Genomic DNA, 20,382 nt, shown 5'->3' with positions numbered 1-20,382 from the left:
GCAGCGGGCCGCGTTCCCCGCCGGGCCGCTGAGCGCGGGCCGCCCCGGAAGCGCTCTGCGGGCGCCTCCATGCGCCGGCTCCCGGCAACCGGCGGGCTGAGGCGAGCGGGGACCCGCAGCGGAGCCGGGAGCGGAACCGGGGCCGGAACCAGGAGCGGAACCGGGGCCGGGCGGGAGCCGCCGCGATGCTGCGGGGGGCGCCGCAGGGGCAGCGCACGGCGGTGACCAGGGCGCTCTCCGGCGGTAGGTGCCCCCCTCCCTTCCCCGGCCCGTCCCGCTCCCCGCGGCGGCCGTTCGGCGCGGGAGAGGCCGCCCGCGCTTCCCGCTCCGCGAGGCGGCGGCAACGGGGCCGGAGCGGGGCCTTACCGGCCCTGAGCGGCTACGCGGTCAGGAAGGGACGAAAAAAAACAATCCTAAAAATCCAGAGTCCCTCATGGAGTCGCTAGAGTCGAACTGTCCTCCGCTGGGAAGGGCTCCCGCGTGTCGCGGCTCAGGTGGCCGCTGCTGCTCACCCCGGCAGCAGGTCGGATCCCTCCCCGGCCGTGGCCTGGTGCAGACACAGGCTCTGCTTCCTGCAACCTTTGGAATGATCCCGTTTCTCCGCTTGTTTTTAAGCAAGTTAGGAGGTCTGGCACTTCGTGGTGTGACGGGCTTCGTGGGCTTCAACTGGTGAGAAAAACATGAACTGCAACCACAAAGTGAAGTTGCTCTTGTGTTTTTGCTTGTAGTGTCGGTGCTCTGTCAAGTGGAACCCGTGGGAAGATGGTTTGAAGCATTTATTAAGAGGAGAAACATAAATGTTTCTGCCTCTTTCCAGGAGCTGGAAGATGAGAAAGAACTTTCTGAAGAATCGGATGATGAGGAGCTACAGCTTGAAGAATTTCCTATGTTAAAAACCCTTGATCCAAAGGACTGGAAGGTATTCACTTGATATGGGTGTTATTTATTATTTCTGTGGGAAGCGTTCTGGCAAAGCTACTGCCATTCCCAGACACTAAAAATGCCCCTTCTTGACCTGCACTCCCCAGGCCCCTCAGTCTGAACTGTGCAGTATCCCTTAGTGTTATTTTTGCCTCCGTATTTTCATGTCTAATCATGAGTAATGAGGACAAATGCACGTGCACATCAGAAGACCCTCATCTTCAACTGTTATTTTTCACATTGATTCCTGTAAGCGGTAAAAATGCCTCTTTCCACTACCTGTATTCAGAAATTATGCCAACACTCTCAAAATTCAGCAATTTAGTTTTCTATGAATTGATTTTTTTTAAGATACAATTCTTTTAATGTAGTTTCTACTAAGCTACTAGGATTTCTATAACAGTGATTTAAAAATGTCAGTAATTATGGTCTCTTAAGGTAATTGTTTCTGTAGCCTTTCTAACACTTATTTGGAGAGAAGAAATATTCCTCCTTTTGCTTTTAAAAGGTTGTAGGGCAGGGGAGGGCAGAAATGTTTTTGTGCCTGGGTTGTATTGTCTCTTTTTAGGTCACATTTATGAGTGTTTCAGAGCTGTTCTTTCCCCTCAGAACCAAGACCATTATGCAGTTCTTGGGCTGGGAAATATACGATACAGAGCAACGCAGAAACAAATCAAAGCAGCTCGTAAGTACCTTCTGTTCAGGAGCACCTTCCTCCCAGGTGTACAGGGCTGTATGTCACATACAGACCCATGGGCAACATGTGCTGCTCTCATGGGCTTGGAAACTTGATTTGGGCTCTACCAGTGTGTCACCTACTAGCACGTCACTGAGGGCCTGCTCAGAGGATTACTGACTTTTAGCACAGTGCAAACACAGTGAATTTTGTTGCCTCTGGTCTTGATTGTTCTTTGGAGTTTTTAACAGAGCTCCATAAATAACACATAGAGCTCCATGTCTTCTGCCTTCTGTTCTCTTAGCACACAGAACAGGAACCACCTTTAGGATCCTGCAGCACTGAGCTGTACACACTGGTTGAGATAACAGATACCAGTTTCTTTCTCAAAAAGCAGATGGCTGTGACTACTCTGGTATTTTATAGCCAGCCAAGGAGGTACAGTTTGTGTTTCATAAGTGCTGGCACCAGAACTTTTGTCAAAGAGCCTGTTTAAAATCTAGTTTTATTGCTTTAATGCTAAGGCAGGCCTCGATTAAAAGTAGCAATTAAGTTTATATAATTTTTTTTTCAGTGTGATTCCATAACAAATACGCAGGTTCATTCACTTATTTCTGTCATCTTTCTGATGTTAAAAAATACCTTATTGGGGAAATACCAATTGTATTAGTTCATTTCTCAGAATGTGCAACGTGTTGGTGCTGGGACATATCTATTTGCTTCTAAATGTCATGCATCTATTTGCTAGATAAATCCATGGTTTTGAAACATCATCCAGACAAGCGAAAAGCAGCAGGGGAGCAGATAGGAGAAGGTGATAATGATTACTTTACCTGCATAACTAAGGGTAAGCACTGACCTTTCTTATTAGATCCTATTCCAATCAATTTGATAATCTGACACATATTTGCAGTGCTCTTTTAGCATGTTATTTTTGCTGTATTTGAAGAGCTGTTAATTACTACAAAACCAAAAAGGCTTTTTGGCATTTCAGTACCTCAGTACTTGCTGCTCCCATTGTTATATTTTCCATTTGGTTGGAAAGGGCATGAGGATGCAGCTGGTGCTTGGCCATGCCACATTCTGATAGAGCAGAGTAGCTCGTTTGAGTGTTCGTAGCAGTGTATGCAAAGATGAACCACTAGAGGTAGCCACATATCTGGAATAGGGATGCTGTAAAATAAACTAATAACTGGGAAAAACCAATAGCATTAGGAAAATTGAATTGTAATGTGTTTACTCTGCCAACAGAGCATCTGCTGATTTGGACTAAGATATCAGATCCTCTAGCTGCTCTCTTTTGCCTACAGCTGACTCGGTGAACGCAGCCAAGTCGTGTTCATGATAACCTGAGGCACTTCTGCCTGCCAGTTCCAAAACTTCATGGAGCATTCTAGTGTAACCAGGCTACTCTCTCCAGAACTGCCAGGAAGTTCATCTGTTTGTCCTTGCAATTTTTTTAAATTGATAAAACTAATTGATAACAGATCTTACAATTCATCAGCATGATTTTTTCTTCACGAATGACATCCTATAAAAATGTTGGATGATGTTATGGTAGATAAGCTAATGAGCTTTTCAGCCTTTTTTAGAGAGATACTAATGCATTTTAAAAACAAATAGAACAGTTGACTGGAACAAGATTTTTTTTTTTTTTGAAGTGATGTTCACAAATATCACTGGAGTTGTGACTAAGCTTAACTTTGAATGGAAAAATCCTAGTATCTGAACATTAACGGGGAAACCTCTTTCCCACCTGTTCTACTTACTGACCTTTAGTACTAGACCTTCTGTTCTTGCAAGTCTTGATGTCAAATTAGTGCAGGATTCTGTCTTAATAGATAAATTTTGTGAATTATTTGCAAGAGTCTGGTCGCATGGTAAAAGCCTGGAGATCTTATGCCCACGCCACCAGACCTCGAACTGCATTTACTGGGAAAAAAGTGTTTTAAAGTATTATCTGGCTTGTTACATTTAATAGTTGAACGCATTATTTTTTCATAAATATTTTCTTCTACCTACTTTAACAGGAATTGACAGTTATTTAAGGCAGCATCAAAATAATTAATAAAAAAGTGTACAGAACAATGATCAAACACAAATCCAAGAGCATCTTTTTAAACGCTTAAACAATGGTCTGTTTGTAGCATCCTGACCTTGTTAGCAAGACTCATTTTAGTCTCAAGTTTTAAAGTTTTATGGTTTTTTTCCAGCTTATGAAATATTATCTGATCCTGTGAAACGACGAGCATTTAACAGTATAGATCCTACTTTTGATAACTCCGTACCTTCCAAAAGTGAAGCAAAAGAAAATTTCTTTGAAGTTTTTTCACCTGTTTTTGAAAGAAATGCCAGGTAAGCTGTGTCAGACAGCCTTTGCTGTTGCTGGGGAATCATGCTTTGCAAACTCTTCTGGCATTGGGTTTGTAACAGGTGTGATTTAAGGGGTGTTAGAAAGTGCATTAATTTGGCAGAAATTTAATACAGTTAAAAAAGAGCATTCTCACTTATTTCCTTTTTAAAGTTAAATTATTTCCTTTTAAATTTCAACTGATACATTGATGGCATTGTTTGACTCATGAGGCAAAGAACTAAGTCTGTTCTCAGCTCCCTGCTACTTCTGCCTTTCTCATATCACACATTGTTTCATGTTAGTAAATACAATTGTTGGAGTATTTGGTGGTTCTGTCTTCTAAGATGTTATGGGTTTTTCTTTTTTTTTCTGTATTTGATTTATGTTTACTAATTAATTTTGTAATAAGGTTGTCAAAATACAAGTCCATACCAAGTTGATTTCACTCTTTACCTGTATGAAAACAATGCTTTATTATTTGATGCACTTACAATTCATTTTGAAGAACCTGTTGCTTATTTTAAGTAGATTTCCTGAATCTCTATTTAATATTCCGAATATTCAGACCTTCTAGGTCTGTGGTTCCTACATGGGTTGTTCCCTTCTTTGCTCAGAAATGGGCTGCCATGTCGTGAAAAACAAATCTTATGACCTGGGCAGGATTTTCTGCTTTGTGGGGAAAGAAATGGGAGAGAGGCAATGCGTGTGTTATTGCTGTATGCTCTGCCAGAGCACGTGGGAGACGTAGCCTGCCGCAGAGCTGTTATTTATAGAGCCCCATCTGTTCCCTTTCTGCAAGCTTCTCTGCCAGAGACATGGTATGTGGAGAACAGGGGCCCTGATCCTAGTCTGCTGGCCCCCAAGAATGCACAAAGAAAAGAATATTTAGAGAGAGCTTCTGCTTTTCTTGGTTTTGTTTTTCCTCTGCTTTCCTAGGCTATTAGGACAGAACCTCTGTTTTGGTATTTTGTTTCTGTACTTACCATATACCATGTTTTGAAGTAGGCTTATACAGCAGTTTCCTGAACATATTTATCTATCTTTAGGTGGTCGAATAAGAAAAATGTTCCGAAACTTGGGGACGTGAGCTCCTCCTTTGAAGAGGTAGATGCATTCTACTCCTTCTGGTGAGTTGGCTGGGACCCCCTCTCTGTTCACACTAGAGCTGCTCAGACGAGTGAGGTAGAGGCTCTGCACACCCGTCTGTGTGTTGTTTTTTGCCTCTGGTCTCTTCTGACCCAGCAATGCCATGAAATTCCTCCCACCTGCTTGGTGCTTTCCACAAACTGAACTGGTTTTCTCCTAGCAAATACATCCACGTTGTAAGCTGAGCTAGAGCTGACCTCCTTTTCAAGGGAGGTCTAGTCAAGTCAATTGAGTTTTGGGCTCAATTCATCTGCCAAGCATGGATATCTATATAAAGATGAACTGAAATTTTCTGTAAACTCTGTAAACTGCATGGTAGCTCCACTGCCTAGAACAGGGGCACAGACACTTGCACAGTAGACACTTGAAAATTGTTGAGATTAATCTCACCATAATTTTTTTTTTCCTATGCAGCCAGGGATGTGAATTGTTAGTTTGAATAGCATTTTCCATTTTGAATTAACACAGTGGAATCATTTTAGGTACTAATGGTATAATTGCTTACAAAAATAATATTTTAAAAGGCACAGTAGTTTTAATAGCTTTGCTATCATCTTTTTTTTTTTTTTTTCTGTATTCATTGGTATTTTGCATTTACTGTAGGTACAATTTTGATTCCTGGAGAGAATTTTCCTATTTAGATGAAGAGGAAAAAGAAAAGGCAGAATGGTATGTAAGTAAAAAGAAATTTGACGGGAGACTGAGAATGATACAGCAAGATTTTCCAACATGCCATTAGATCCCAAATCAAAGGAAGGAAGGCAGGGACTGAACAAAGAAACGGAATTTATTCTGCCAGCCCAGAAGTCAGTCACAGATTTGAATGACCTTGGACTGACTCTGGGCTTCTGTTTCTTAATTGCTCTAATTTAAGTAATTCTTGCCAGCATCACAGAAGTGTTTCTGAGGTGCTTTGAAATCATTCTACGAAAAGAATGTGGGGGTATAAACACAAATCCCCCATGTTCAGGTAAGTTTGGACTTGCAGCTCCGACTAGTCCCAAATGCAGGTCAAACCTGGAGCCAGACCAGCTGATGAATAAGTAGGTACCGTTTTCTCCCCAGTTCTGTGGGAATTCTCCCCAGTTCCACTTAACTGTGCTAAGTGACATTTTCTAGAATTTAGATTAGTTCTTATGGTGTGATGATATCCAAGTTGCATATTTCTCGATGAAGTGGCAGTTGCTGAATTAGTCCATATTGCAGTTGGAAATTACATTCCACTTTTATCCTTCCAATAGCTATAAAACCCAGACTGTTAAAGTTGGAATAAAGAACTGGTTCTTGTAACCTGCCTGGTGCTTCACATGGTGCCACCCTTTACTCAGTCATCCTTGTGTTAACGTCAGTACCTTGCAATACAGTGACCTCTTCTTCAGGAAAGGCTTTCAGGTTTGAACAGAAACCAGTTGCCATTAGAGTGATTAGTTGCTTTGTGGCCAAAATCTTTGCCCAGTTTCCGTTATGAACGTTCTTTGGGTTTTACTTAGGCATTTGTTCCTCTTACACCTTTTGCTGCTATTAGATTGTTTTTTCTGGACCCTCTATGGAGTGGACCCTCTATGCAGTGTTATACAGACTATGCAGATTATACAGACTGCACTAGAAAATCTCCTCTTCCATGCAGCACTGACAAATATTTCCAGACCGTGTGCCATTTTTACTCTATGTAACCTGACCTGTTGGGCATCATGCGTTCATCGGAGTGTCATGGATATCCTGGGCACACATGTTTATTTGATGTAACCTGTTTTCTGTAAAATCAAAGTAAGAGGCATTAATTTTACTGCTGTCCTTTAATTGAGCTGTACATCAGCATTTCTAATGATTTGTTTGGGTTAGATGTCAGGTCAGCAGGTGGTTTGTGTTTTGGAAGTCCATGGTCTCATTCTCTGCAGTGACATTTGTTGCTGGCTGAGTTGTGTTTCAGGTGTCCTGAAACGTTTTGTTGGTTGTTCAGGTGCCTGTGTCTCAATGAGAGCTTGGGGCCTGTGTCTGCTTTTAAAAATATATATTTTTTGAAGTATATGGAGAAAAGCACATGTGCGGGGAAACTTTATTTAAATGCTTACTGAATTTCTAACAGACTGTTACTGGCACTTTAGGATATTAGTACTAAACTAACTATGTTTTTTCTTTTCAGTCGAGACGAAAGGAGGTGGATTGAAAAGCAGAACAGAGCAGCCAGAGCGTTGAGAAAAAAAGAAGAAATGAACAGAATTAGGACACTTGTTGGTGAGCACAAAAACTGCTCTTTAAGAGGAGATACTTGTTAACTAACAGCAGAAATGTCCTCCTGTTTTTCCCTTCTTGTGCATGATGCCTTCTTTCTTCTGCCAGACAATGCATACAGCTGTGATCCCAGGATAAAGAAATTTAAGGAAGAAGAAAAGGCAAAGAAAGAAGCAGAGAAGAAAGCCAAAGTAGAAGCAAAACGTAAAGAGCAGGAAGCAAAAGAAAAAGTAAGTTAAGTTGGTTTATTTGGATTGAAAACCCCTAGTTCATTCACACCTGATTCACAATTTCATCTTCTGGGTGTGCGAGAAAACTCCTGTGAGAGCTGGTGCGTTGGGGTCCCAGATCTCTTGTCTATCCCCTGTATAGCAGGCAGGGCAAGACTTAGCTTTTTGAGAATGGGATGAAAATACATATTGGAAATCACAGTCATTAACATCTGTGACTGTTTCCTCTATCATAAAGCAGCTAGAGCTGCCTGCCTGACGGATATGCTCTGTGACTGGTTGGTCAGTGTGAAACTCTGAGGTCCATGATGTACCTGATAATATTAGCAGTTTAGACGAGATGGCTCTGAAAACAGTAAGAAATGTAAGGTCCTAAAAAGTCACTTAGATAAAACTGGAAAATTGCAAGGTATTAAATTAATAGTGGTAAGATTCAGGAGAAATGCTGAATCACTGCATTTTTCCAATAAAGCAATTTTGGGGCAGGTATAGGAAATACCTTGCGGTTTCTTATTGTTATTTTCAAGGAAGTCTGAATATACAAACTAGGAGTCTTTATAGTGAGTGAGGTATTTGATTGACTGCCAGCTGATGTACACTTTAGTGTGTTAAATTTACTAATATATTCCTTAAAAAAAAAAAGAAAAAGGAAACTGCACATTTAAATGTTGAATGATTGAATGACCTATAACAGTGTGGATTTTCTTTTCTTTTTCTTTGATTGCAGCAAAGACAAGCAGAATTAGAAGCGGCACGGTTAGCAAAGGAAAAGGAAGAAGAAGAAGTTAGGCAACAAGCATTAGTAGCAAAAAAAGAGAAAGAGATTCAGAAAAAAGCAATCAAGAAAGAAAGGCAAAAATTGAGAACAACATGCAAGGTATTTAAATATTATTATAGTGAAACACAGATTACATTAGTGAGGTTGTTACGCTTGCTTAGATCAGACCCCGCCACAGACTTGTTCTTATGGCCAGAGATGGGAATGAAAACTGAGTTTTCTGAAAAGCAAAATACTAAAGCATAGTTATCATGCAGTTTTGAGTTACGAGCAAAGCTGGCCAAATAGGCCCAAACACAGCAATGTCTGAAGAATGCTGGGGTGTTGAGCCTTTGCCTGAGGATCCAGGACAATAAAGTTCAAGGTAGAACATGTATTTCTGCTTCCAGAACTGGAATTACTTTTCTGATAATGAGGCAGATTGTGTTAAAATGATGGAGGAGGTGGAAAAGCTTTGTGATCGTCTTGAACTCGCAAGGTAAGCTGTCCTGACCCCGATTTCTGCTCATTTTGATACCTGTCTTTATACTAGCTGTCCAATGTAACTTAATAATTTATTTTTAGTCTGCAATGCTTGAATGAAGCACTTACATCCACAACAAGGGAAGGAGGAAAGGCGGCTGTAGTAAAACAGGTAATTATGCTGAGTGACAAATCAAAATACGAGAATAATTAGACTTGTGAAATTTACCTGGCAGAATCTAAACAAGATACAGGACATAACCCCGTTGCTGTGGATCCTGCCTGTTAAACATAAAGACCTGAGCTGCAGAGTAGCCAGACACTTGGTTTCTGCTCTGTACATAGCGGTGTTCAGGACTGGCAAAGTAACAAGTGCCAACTGAGGAAAATTTAGCCATTTTCCCACTGTTTGTGCAGCATGCAGAAGCAGCAAAGGAATTAAAAATTCCCCAGCAATTGGTAGCAGTTACCTAGAAGGGGAAGAGAGCAGTGTCTGTGACCCAGGGCTAGATCCACAAAAGGATTGAGATGTTGCAGCCCGTGGTTTGCCTGGGGGTCAGGTTTACTCAAATGAAGACGTAGGGTTCGAATCTTTTATTCAACTGACTTGAAAACAATCTCTGAGTCTCCAGGAGTGTGTTCCAAAAACTTGACGCTCAACTTTCTTTCTCAGTTACAGCTGATCAACTTTTGCAATAATAATGCTGATTTTATGAGATAATTGTCTTTTTGTTAGATTGAGACCTGTTTTGTGCCCTCTGTAAGCAGGCTGAAGCCCGTAGCTTTTTAATGTCACCAAAATGTGAGTGGGCATACTCAGAAGCAGCTACCTTAAAATTATGCCTACGCTTCAGTCTTAAGATGTGGCCACAGTTCCCAAAGATCTGATAAATAAGTGATCTAAGTTCTGCTGAATTGCTTGCTAACAGGCTACATACGACCATCAAACCTTGAGTAAGTTTAAAGCTAAAATACGAGTTGCTGCAGTTAATGTTTTTATCTGTGATCAGTAGAGCTTATTTGCTGCAGCTTTGATTTTCCATACAACGGTAGCAAGTGAAACTTTTAGCATTTCCAAGCCTAGGCAGCAGTTCTGTTGGAGGATTTGGTGGTTATTGTTTGAAGCTGGATGTTGAACTGTGCCCACCTGCCACATCAGGTTCCCCATCCTTTGTGGATCTGTCCCTCAGTGTCAGATACTGGCCTAGACATCCCCATCACATGGAGCACTCCTGCCTTAGTCCTAGGAGCATTCCTTTCATTTGCGAATGAACTTGTGCTGGATTCCTGCTGTAGCTGCTAATTTGGGATGTACAAATTCATACATGTGATGGAGGAAAATAACACTGCAGCAGGTAGGCTCCCATTCTGTAGCTATAATGTACAGGGCAGAAACAAAGCAAAACTCAGGGTTTGAAGGAATCCTAGAGTGAGACATTTACATAAATATGAAATGTAGAAAACGATGCATGTTTACCATTCTTTAGATAGAAGAAATAAATGAACAAATAAGGCAAGAGAAAGAAGAGGCAGAGGCTCGAATGCGCCAAGCAACGAAGAGCTCAGAGAAGTCAACCAGCGGTGGTGGAGGGGGAAGTAAAAACTGGCCAGAAGACGATTTACAACTGTTAATTAAAGCTGTGAACCTCTTCCCCGCAGGGACTAACTCCAGGTACTTCTTGTCTTCAGTGTCACAAGCCCCCCTGAGAATTTCTCATTAAACAAGTCCTGCCACTCCTTTTCCTGTGTCAGAATCCAAAGCTCGCCCACCTTGGCTCCCTCAGTTCTTAAGGAAAATTTCTGCATTGTGACCAAAATGGCAGACATAAATTATCTCCTTTGCTTTCCAAAATACATAATGTGGGAGTATGTGCATATTTAAGTATCCTCAAACTTACTTAGGACTTGGTATTGATCAGCTGTGTGCAGAAGCTGGAGCTTGTAAGAAGCTGTTACTGCCTGTTATGTAACGTGCTGTTTTTCCCTTCCTGTTCTTGCTTTAGGTGGGAGGTCATTGCCAATTATATGAACCTGCACTCTACTACTGGAATAAAACGAACGGCAAAAGATGTCATCAATAAAGCAAAGAGCCTCCAAAAACTCGGTATCTTTATTAGCTTATTTTTATTATAAGATGATCCTTTTCTAGGGCTTTCTTTTCCTTCCCCTTTGAAGAGCATTTTGTTTTTTTTTTCAGAAGAAAATGTTCCATATATCCCAAGAACAAATGTAGCTCAGGTGGAAGCCTTAGATGAGTGTTTCTGTGCCCTAGTCTTTTCAGCCATGAGTACGTCACCACCTGATGAATGAATCTCAGGCACTCTTTAACTTACTGCAGTTACATGTCAGCCAAGCTCTTTGCCTGGACTCATCTACACACAGGGTGAAACCACCTGGCCTCTGGAAAAGCTCTTTGTTAACAACTGCATCTCAAATAAATGTGTAGAATGAGCGAAACCCCTAAACTAGTGTGAGCCTGGAGCACTCGGAATGTTGAGAATAGGCTCTCAACAAAAAATCAAAACATGTTACTGTAGGGAAAAGGAAGTTTTAAGCCTAAATCTTCTCCCTTCCAAACCACTTCATCACTCAAGGAAGCCCTAGACTTTCCTTGTGTTCCTGACTACCCCTCGGGTGGTCTGGGTTTCACATAAGTTTCAGATTCAGGCTTCAGAGGACAGGGGGAAGGTATTTCTGGGAGCAGCAGAAAGAAGGAGAGGGGTTGGAAAGCCTCACAGTAGTAAAATGTGTTGTTCCCTGAAAGATTTTATCCACCACCCTCTTGACTAACCTCTTAAAGTGAAGAAAAGCAAGTCTTTTGATTGCGAGAATATCAGTTGTAGGATAAGCTGCTACACACTCTATTTATCATTACGTATGACTTTAATTTTGTTGCAATAATTATTCTACTAAGTGTCTGTTGTTTTTAGACCCTCATCAAAAAGATGATATAAACAAGAAAGCATTTGACAAGTTCAAGAAGGAGCATGGGGTCGTGCCGCAGATGGACAGCGCTGCCCCCTCGGAGCGATTCGAAGGTGAGGTCTGGAGGGGAGCCCTTTGCGCAGACTTCTGGCCCCTGCTCCCAGTGCAAGGCTGAGTAAAGCTGGATGACTTCTTACAAACACTCTTACCAGCCTATAAACACGATCCCTTCTTGGATTTGCTGGCATGTTTCTGGCACCCACAGTACAAGCCAAGCTTACTTAAGCAGTTACTGATGGTCTGGAATGCTTTCCCTGTGGATTCCCAGGGCCTGAATTATTAAATACCTTGTTTTACTGTTGTTTTTGCATTTAAAAACAGGCTCACCTTTAGACTCATCGCCTTGGACTACAGAAGAACAAAAGCTTTTAGAACAAGCGCTGAAGACTTACCCCGTAAATACTCCTGAGAGGTGGGAGAAGATAGCAGCCGCTGTCCCGGGGCGCTCAAAAAAGGACTGCATGAAGCGCTACAAGGTAGGGGCCTCGCTGCCTCCCGCAGGGCCGGGCACCAGCGCGGCCTCGGGCACAACCCCGGGCCCCCGCTCGTGCTGTCCCCCCTTTTCAGAAAATACTTTTCTGATAAGACTTCTTATCTAAAAAAAGGGCAGTGCAGATTTTTCATGTATTCTCAATGAGATTAGTGGATCTTGGAACTAGCAAGGCAAGGCTGCTGCTTGAAGCTTTTCTTGCAGTTTCACAGTAACTTGTTGTGCAGGATAAAACGTTATTCCTGGCTGCTGCTTAGAGGTAGTAGAGGGGGAGTAGATGAGAACTCACCCTGAAAAGGACATCAGTTTCCATTTATTTAGTTCCAAGAGAAATGACTACAAGGCATTAAACTGTTTAGGTTCCACACCATGTCCATAGTAAGTGTGTTTCAGGCTGAACACCTTTTGCATTCAAAAGCAGAGTGACGAGCTTATGGGTACCTACGTGCCCTTCACTTGTTTTTCTTTTTTTCCAAATATTCCAGGAACTTGTTGAAATGGTCAAGGCCAAGAAAGCTGCTCAAGAACAAGTGATGAATGCTACTAAAGTCAGGAAATGACTTTTACTGACAATCTTTGTTTTATAATAAAAATGCAAATACTGTACATGTTTTCACTCTTTCCTTAATTATACAGATACACAGGAACGTGTGTGGTGCTTGAGTTTTAATCTTCCTAGAGGCATTTCTCCACGTCACAAACTGTTGAACAGTAGTGAATTTGTTCATAAAACTCAAAGATGATTTTTCATTCACTAAGCACGAGGCCAGGCCATGCCGCTGCAGATTCTGTTGTACTCTGGAAGCTGTTCAATGGGACCTGGAAGTTAAAGAAAATGAGCCATGACACAATCAACTGCCACAGGCTGGTGGGAAGTTACAGGAGGGGAGGGAACTCACACAACATACCTATAGCAGCAACTGCAGGACGCTTGTCATAGATGTACTTTGTGCAAACATCTCGAAGAGTCTGGGTGTCAATGGCCTAAAAGGGTTTGAGAGAGAGACCTTTGTTACCCAGCCTGGCTTAAGAGTAGTAAGAGCTACTGCTCCTAATTTTGTATAATCCAGAACTACAGGCAACAGTAATTGATTTTTTTTCTCTTAGAGAACAGTCTAATCCCTGTGTTGTCATTTCCTCTAACAATTAGAAATTTAACTGCTAACTTAAGAATCATAGCAGAAGCAGCACTCACTTCAATTCTTGCCTCGAGCTCTGGAATGGGGATTCTGCGCTTGTAACACAGCATCTGTCTCCCAATGTCTTCACAAATTGGTGTAGACCCTGAAACAAGGGGCAGGGGGAAATGCTTCAGTTACCAGCATACACCTACAGTTAGAATAAAAAGTTCTGCTCAAGTCTCACCATCCAGCTGCAGCAGCATATTTGTCTTTAGAAGATTTTTGGCTCGAGCTACTTCACTTTCTGAAACGCTTGTGCAAAGTCTTATCCTGGAAAATACGTTAAATCCACAAAGGCATTAAAGAATGCTAACCAAAAGCACACAAGATTGCCCAGGATAAAGAGCTGCACCTGGCTACCAAGGCATTTCTTTTCCTACAGACAGCAATAGAAGTGCTTGATACAGAAACAAGTCATTACAGGACTTACAGGAGGAGCATAAAAGTTACTGTTTTGGAAGTATCCCACTATGCAACCAAAGAATCGTTTCTTCCCCTTAGAAGAGGGGGGTTTCATTTAAGATAATTTAAGTATAGTCTGTATTTGCTAACTTGAGAATGGCTTTTGGTAAAAGAGGAGCTTAAGCTTAAAGATAATTAATCAGAGACAGTCTCACTGAGTGCCAGGCAATAAACTCTACCCACTGCAGCATGTTGTAGGAGAGAAGCCTTTACTAGAAAGACAGAAGCCTTAAATATTTCAATATTAAATATTCTAAACCCAAGCCTGTGTCCTTGGAATGCATACTCACCATTCGCTCTGAACAGAGTGCACCATGTCCTGGATAGTGGATGGCTCACACACCATATAGAGGCCCCACAGCCCCGTGTCGGTGTAGCAGGTGTTGAAGGACTGGAAGCTGTGACACAGGTTACCATGGCAGGCAATCTGAGCAAGTTTACTCGATAAAGTCTGCTGAGGCAAGAGGAAGTGTCTTACACTAAGTTTTTTGGAAGCCTTCCAACTTCCTCCATGGAGGGAGCAAGCATCACACTATCACAGGCTCCAGAGGAAGCTACAGGGTTAAACATTAGCTCTCCTCTCAGCTGCTTTCCTTGCCTGTAATCTCACACTTCCGATCAGCCCAGTTTTATGTCAACTTTCAAAAAAATCATCAAACGATGCAGGTTCAGGGAAGGGAACAGTTACTGGTACCCCCAGGTTCTCATCACAAATAGCTATGAAACCTTCCCCGAGGCATCAGGGTTGACTGACCCCAACTCATCTCAGCAGCTTTAGCACCACCTGCTAGCATTTTTCTAGATTTGGGGTAACAACTTCCCTCAGAGGCCGCACGGGTTTTCCTTCCACCACTCCAGCACAGGGCCATAAGGTCCTACAGCAACAGCAGCACCCCCAGAGAGCCCGCATGGGTCTGGGCTGGCAGCACCCAAAGCAGCCCCTGGCCAGGCAGGCAGCGCCCGGGGGAGGGTGCAGGAAGCAGGCGGCTCTGCGCAGGGCCACTCACCACGCCGCTTCCAAGGGATCGGTCCCAGTTCCCTATCAGGGTATTGGCCACCATGAGCGGGATGGTATCTGGATGACACCAGCCCGCTGCTTCGACGGACACCGCGATGTGCGCCAGGGGCATCTTGTCATCCCTGATACGGACCTGTGGGGACATGTGGAAGAGCTGTAGCACAAGCAGCCCCATGACACACAGGGCAAGCTAAACAGCAGGAGGCAGAAGTGCTGTTAAACATGTGGCATAAATCACGCACACACAGAACCACAACTCGAGGCTTGCCAAGTATTGCTTAATATCAGCCTTAGCTAGTCTTCTCTTCAGGGAATCTCAGAGGACTTCAACCCAATGCCACATGTAGTGAAGGCATGAGGAATCACTTTATGACAAATGACATCATTTGATGACATTTTTTATGAGGAAGGGTGCTAATTTTCCAAAATCTGAACAGAATTGGAACCATCCTCAAAGAGTCCTTTAAACCATCAGCTCCCAACAAGTGAAAACACTGCAGCAGCAACGCAGGCAGGGGGCAAAGGGGAAGCAGCAGCAGTGAGGGGGCTACTTCTGCAGGAGCTGATGAGAAAGTAGTGGCAGGGAGGCTGCCCAGGGAAGCTTGGAAGAGACTGCTCTGGAAAGCAAAGCTCCTGCTGCCCTCATTGGAGGCACAAGAGCCTTACACCTGCTGCGCACGAGGCTGAGGAGCTCTCCTCAGCGCAGCCGGTGTCCCCCACACTGGCAGGGGTCACCAGGGCCAGCCCCAGGGCCCCGCGTCGCTCCCTACCTCGCTGCCCGTGAAGCTGCAGGGCGGCAGGGCCGGCAGCCCTCCCTCCGGCGCGCTCGGCAAGCTGCCAAAGTGGGACTTCGCCAGGTCGAGCAGCTCGTCATGAGAGACCCCTGAGCAAAGGCATTTCACATTCACTCTAACACCACTCTGAACCATTCATTTATTGCCGTGCAATCTAAGGTCTCAACTAAGCCATAATTTATAATCTCCCTGTTTCAGAAACACACTTTTAGATTCCTCCTTTCCACTATAGTACAGAGTAAGACCTTCATGATCATCTCCCTTAACTCTCTCCAATAGTCTCCTATCAATATTACATCAAATCAAGCTCTTTGCTCCCAATTTCAAGCCCCAGTATTATCCCCTCTCTTGCTTTCTGCCTTTTTTTTTTTTTTTTTTTTTTTTTTTTTTTTTTTTTTGCTACTCCTCTATCTGTGCTGAACTCCAGGCCCTTCTTCCCCTGCCCACACATTAGAATGACCTTGCTCCCCTCATTTCTAGTTACTGGTTTAATAATGTTCCTGAAATATTAGAGGGAAAGAGGGAACAGAAATTAAAGGATATGAAGACACAAACTGAATGTGCTGGGTGAACAACAAACTTCCAGGACCTGCTGAACAGGGTAAGTCATCATATTGTCCCCAGAAAATGACCTTGGTTTTAGACACAGCTTCACATGATCCAGGGAATGTCTCATACTGACCTCCAGCAGCAGCCAGCACCATTCTGGGTCCTTTATAATGTGTTGTTATATACTCCACCAAGTCATTGCGGTTTATGGATCTGAAAACAGTGCAGAAAAGCAAACAGACAACAAAAAACATCACTACAGTATGAGTAGAATTTATGACAGGAAGAAGAAATGCATGCACAGAGCAAGTAATGCTAGAATAACTTTAAATTCAGCCAATGCACAGGGTGTGACAGACACAGGCAGCTCCAACAAGGGCCAGTTCTAAGCAGCAAACAGGAACTCGACCTTCCAAAGCTCTGCTTGCTTCCGCCAAAGGAGCATGAATTATAACAGTGCTCCCCGTTGAGCTCACTCAGGGGAGACAGTCCTACTGCTGCTCTCATGCCAGCTTTAAGAACACATTTCACAGCCTCCTGGCATAAACACTGCTGGATGAGCAGTGTACACAGCTGTATTTATGGTACTGCCTGATACCTGCCTGATGGAGGGGAAAAAAAATGTTTCTAATTTCATGGCAGATGTATTTTTAAGTTCTTCTTATAGTTATATCCAATGTAACTTTGGCTGCTTTCCAGAATGGAAACAAAAACTGAAGTTGTTCCCTACATTTTCAGAGGAGTACGTGAAATATGGAAATAAGTTACAAGGTAACTAAACTAGGCACATTTGGACATACTTGATATTCTCAGTGGGTCCTAGAATGGTTCGTCCCAGGGCCGTGTTCTGGTAGGCCGTAGCATGCAGGTAATCGAAAACCACTTCTTGCAAATTGGTTTCCACCTCCTGCATCTCTCTCAGTATAACTCCTCGCTCACGCTCAATCTCTGCTTCTCCCAGGGTGCTGTTCTGAATTATATCAGCAAGAATTTCCACAGCTAATTGAAAAGAGACAGAAATGCCAAGTGTACTTTCAGAGTACTAGAAAAAAAAAATAATTACAAAAGTAAAATCCACCCCTGAAGCCAAGTGGCCCAAGACTAGCTAGTTAAGTTCATTTGGGAGGCTTTTGTTTGTTTGTTTCTTTATCTTTAACAGGATGCTAAAAATGATGAAGATTTCCTTCAGAAGGGACAAGAGGATGTTCTGCAGGAAAGGAGAAGTCCAAAAGGGATTTTCCTTTCAGCATTTAGTAAAGATGTTTCATCTTCATGTTCCTTCCCAAACTTGCATTCTGACATTTCCTGTGACATTCAAGAAGAATGTGGGTTGGTTTTTTTTGTTGTTGTTTGTTTGTTTAATCTTTTTTTTTTCTCTCTCCTTTAAGGAAGGGACTTTTACACTGAAAAAGCATCTTTCTCCTCACCAGGAACCAGGTAAGTATTTCATTCTTTGCTGCTTTTCTGATGAATAAGAACAGTTACCTCTTGGTAAGTCTTTGGAAAAAGCCTTTGCATAATACACTGTTTGTTCCCGGGATGTATAGGCATTCAGGTGAGCTCCCATGTTCTCAATCTCTAGTTCAAGGTCTAACTGAGACCTCTTTTTTGTCCCCTGAAATAAAAAATATAATAAACCTTGAAACCCCTTTCATTATTTCTACTTGTCTATATAAACTAAGGCCATAAATAAATAAATAAATAAATAAATAAACCCACCACCAAAAAAAAACCACTGGCACATTAATCTCTCTAAATGGGAAAGTCAGTATAAAACTTACTACATTTCCAAATGAAAACAAAAAGTTAATAGGAGAGGTAGAAGAGTAGAAGAGAGTGTCCGCTAAGAATATTAAAACAAGTCAAAGTGCCTTAAAATTAGTCCCATGCTACTAATACATAGCTCTGTACCAGGAAGACTTCTTTGAAGCCAAAATGTAAGCTACTTCCTTTTTTCTTGATTTGAAAAAATTCTTTAAAGGATTTGATAAAATTCTTATTGATTTTTTTTAAAAAAACCACTTAGAAATTCATTTTAAATTTGCAAAATCACTATTCAAACTTGCCTTGAAAGCCATATGCTCCAGGAAGTGAGCAGTTCCATTGTTCTTCTCATTTTCATACCTGCTTCCAGCATCAATCCAAAGTCCAACCTCATTGGAGAAAGAAAGAAAGAAGAAAAAAAAAAAAAAAAGGAAAATCTTACCATCTCACAACATAGTTTTGCTCCTTTTCTGTGTGACCTGCACTTATTTTTCAAGAGCTACTTTGTAATGGCTTTTCCCTTACAGAAACCAGATTTTCAGGAAAATAAATCCAATCCTAACAAAAATGTAATCACAAGTCCTTTACAAAAGTCTCAAGACTCTCACTTCCCATCTTAATTTTTAAGAGCAACTGTTATCAAAAAATGGAAAGCATTCAGCTTAACTCCACAAGAAAATCAAAATACAAGAATACGGTTATGAAAAACAGCCTCATCACAAGTCAAACCTACTGTGCACGTCGAGAGCCCGGAATCTTCTGAAGCTACTTGCAAGCCATTTTCCAGAGGAGACACCTTAGTCTCAGGAACATTTAAGACCACTTTTGTTGCTGCCTTGGTAGCTCTGAACTTGCCTGTTCCAATATGTAGATGCTGTAAGTAAAAAGCATCTGTTATGCTCGGATCATACATCATAAATTAGAAAAAGCCTTCTGAAAAATGCATTCCTGAACTTAACCACGCATCTAAGAAAAAAAAAAAACTCAAAATAAGAAAAAAATAAAGTTAGCACTGATTTATTCACCAGGGCTTAACCTCACAGGGAGGGCTTCACTACTGCCAGCAACAGTCTGTGGGGCCTCAGCCATGTCCCTCAGTCTCCTTTGGGGCGGCTGGTATCTTGAGCACAGTTGCAGGTGGCAGCTGCAAACTGCAGTCACCCTCTCCTCCAAGCAGGGCCAGAACTGAAACTGCCACCTCTTACACAGCCCCCTGGCAGCTACAGCACATTAATCCTGAAGCAGGTAGAGAGAAGGGGAGAGCTGTGGGTTGGTTGGCTTGGTTTTGTTTGTTTTGCTTAAGAGAAAGCTTCTTGATGTAGTAAGTGAGCATGATGGAGGAATGTACCCTGAATGAGTACTTTCAATAGCAATAAGCTATTTGAAATAAATAACTAACTATATGAAATAAGGGCTCCTCTCGCTTTGTGACTGTGCTAACACTGGAAGCAGCCAGGCCATCTCGGTGGCAGGAGAGGGCAGCAGAATCCCACCAAGCCGGCATGGCTGAATCCCAGCTACCCGGGTGTTCCCAGGCACAGAGCGGCCTCTCCGGATCGCAGGACAGCGCCGGTGGGAAGGGGTCCGGGGGTCCCTAGCCCGACCCGCTGCTGCCAGCTACAGGGCCAGCTGGGCCGTGGTCCCCCCCGGCACGGGGAGAGCCGCACGGCCCCACGCCCGGCCTCGCGGGGAGGGAGGTTTCCTTGGATGTGGGGCCGAAGCTCCGTGCAGACAGCGGGGACCGCGCGGGCCGCCTGCGCTCCCCTCAGCCGCGCGGGGACTACAACTCCCAGCACGCACCGCGGCAGCCGCCAGCAGCCCAATGGCCGCCCGGCTAGTGCTGGGACTACAAATCCCAGTATGCACCGCGACAGGCCCCCATCATTCCCCCGTCCCCCACACAGCCCCCTTCCAGCAGGCTGGGCGCCGCAGAAAGAGCCTCCCTGGCCCGTCCCGCTTCCCGCCGCCGCCTACCCGGCTCCCCGGAGCGCAGCCCCGCGCGAGGCCACCGGTCCAAGGCAGGAGGAGCCGCCGAGCCGCCAGCCGAGCCGTAGACGCCGCCATGTTGGTGAGCGGCGAGGCGGGGCAGGCGCGCACTTCCGGCGAGCCGTGCGCAGGCGCGGGGCGACGCCGCCAAGGCGGTGCGTCACGGCCGCCTCAGGGAGCGCCGCCATCATGCTTCCTCACGTACCAGGGCACTCCGCGTTCAAGGCGCATTCAGACCAAGCTAATTCAGGCCTGAATAATCGTAAAAAACTAATTGCAAAGTGGGACAAGGTTTTAATCGCCCCGCGCTCCTACGTCTGCCTTGCAGAGTGTGCGACTGGAGGAGTCTTCTCAG

At 43.6% G+C, this 20,382-nt stretch overlaps 2 protein-coding genes across 2 annotated transcripts; one reads left to right on the top strand and one right to left on the bottom strand.

Annotated features, from left to right (window-relative positions):
- Positions 1-147: 147 nt before the first annotated feature.
- DNAJC2 (DnaJ heat shock protein family (Hsp40) member C2) lies at positions 148-12,879 on the top strand. Its single transcript, XM_088533189.1, has 17 exons — positions 148-243; positions 729-919; positions 1,531-1,606; positions 2,346-2,444; positions 3,811-3,952; positions 4,997-5,077; positions 5,700-5,765; positions 7,240-7,331; positions 7,437-7,558; positions 8,286-8,435; positions 8,726-8,814; positions 8,901-8,970; positions 10,286-10,470; positions 10,802-10,902; positions 11,729-11,836; positions 12,105-12,259; positions 12,759-12,879. The coding sequence occupies exons 1-17, from the start codon at positions 186-188 to the stop codon at positions 12,831-12,833; spliced, it is 1,860 nt and encodes a 619-aa protein (XP_088389315.1). The 5' UTR covers positions 148-185; the 3' UTR covers positions 12,834-12,879.
- Positions 12,818-20,124, bottom strand: PMPCB (peptidase, mitochondrial processing subunit beta). Its single transcript, XM_088533190.1, has 13 exons — positions 20,016-20,124; positions 18,775-18,915; positions 18,344-18,430; positions 17,763-17,892; positions 17,078-17,276; positions 16,411-16,490; positions 15,705-15,817; positions 14,924-15,067; positions 14,207-14,367; positions 13,639-13,724; positions 13,469-13,557; positions 13,182-13,257; positions 12,818-13,092 (listed from the first exon to the last, which is right to left on the bottom strand). The coding sequence occupies exons 1-13, from the start codon at positions 20,103-20,105 to the stop codon at positions 13,028-13,030; spliced, it is 1,461 nt and encodes a 486-aa protein (XP_088389316.1). The 5' UTR covers positions 20,106-20,124; the 3' UTR covers positions 12,818-13,027.
- Between the last annotated feature and the right edge of the window lie 258 nt (positions 20,125-20,382).

The sequence above is a fragment of the Tinamus guttatus genome, unplaced genomic scaffold, assembly GCF_059628265.1.
Source record: "Tinamus guttatus ecotype Peru unplaced genomic scaffold, ASM5962826v1 Tinamus_guttatus_pri_ptg000489l, whole genome shotgun sequence".
Taxonomy (NCBI): Eukaryota; Metazoa; Chordata; class Aves; order Tinamiformes; family Tinamidae; genus Tinamus; species Tinamus guttatus.
Note: the sequence above shows the minus strand (reverse complement) of the source record. Positions and strands in the feature narration are given on the sequence as shown.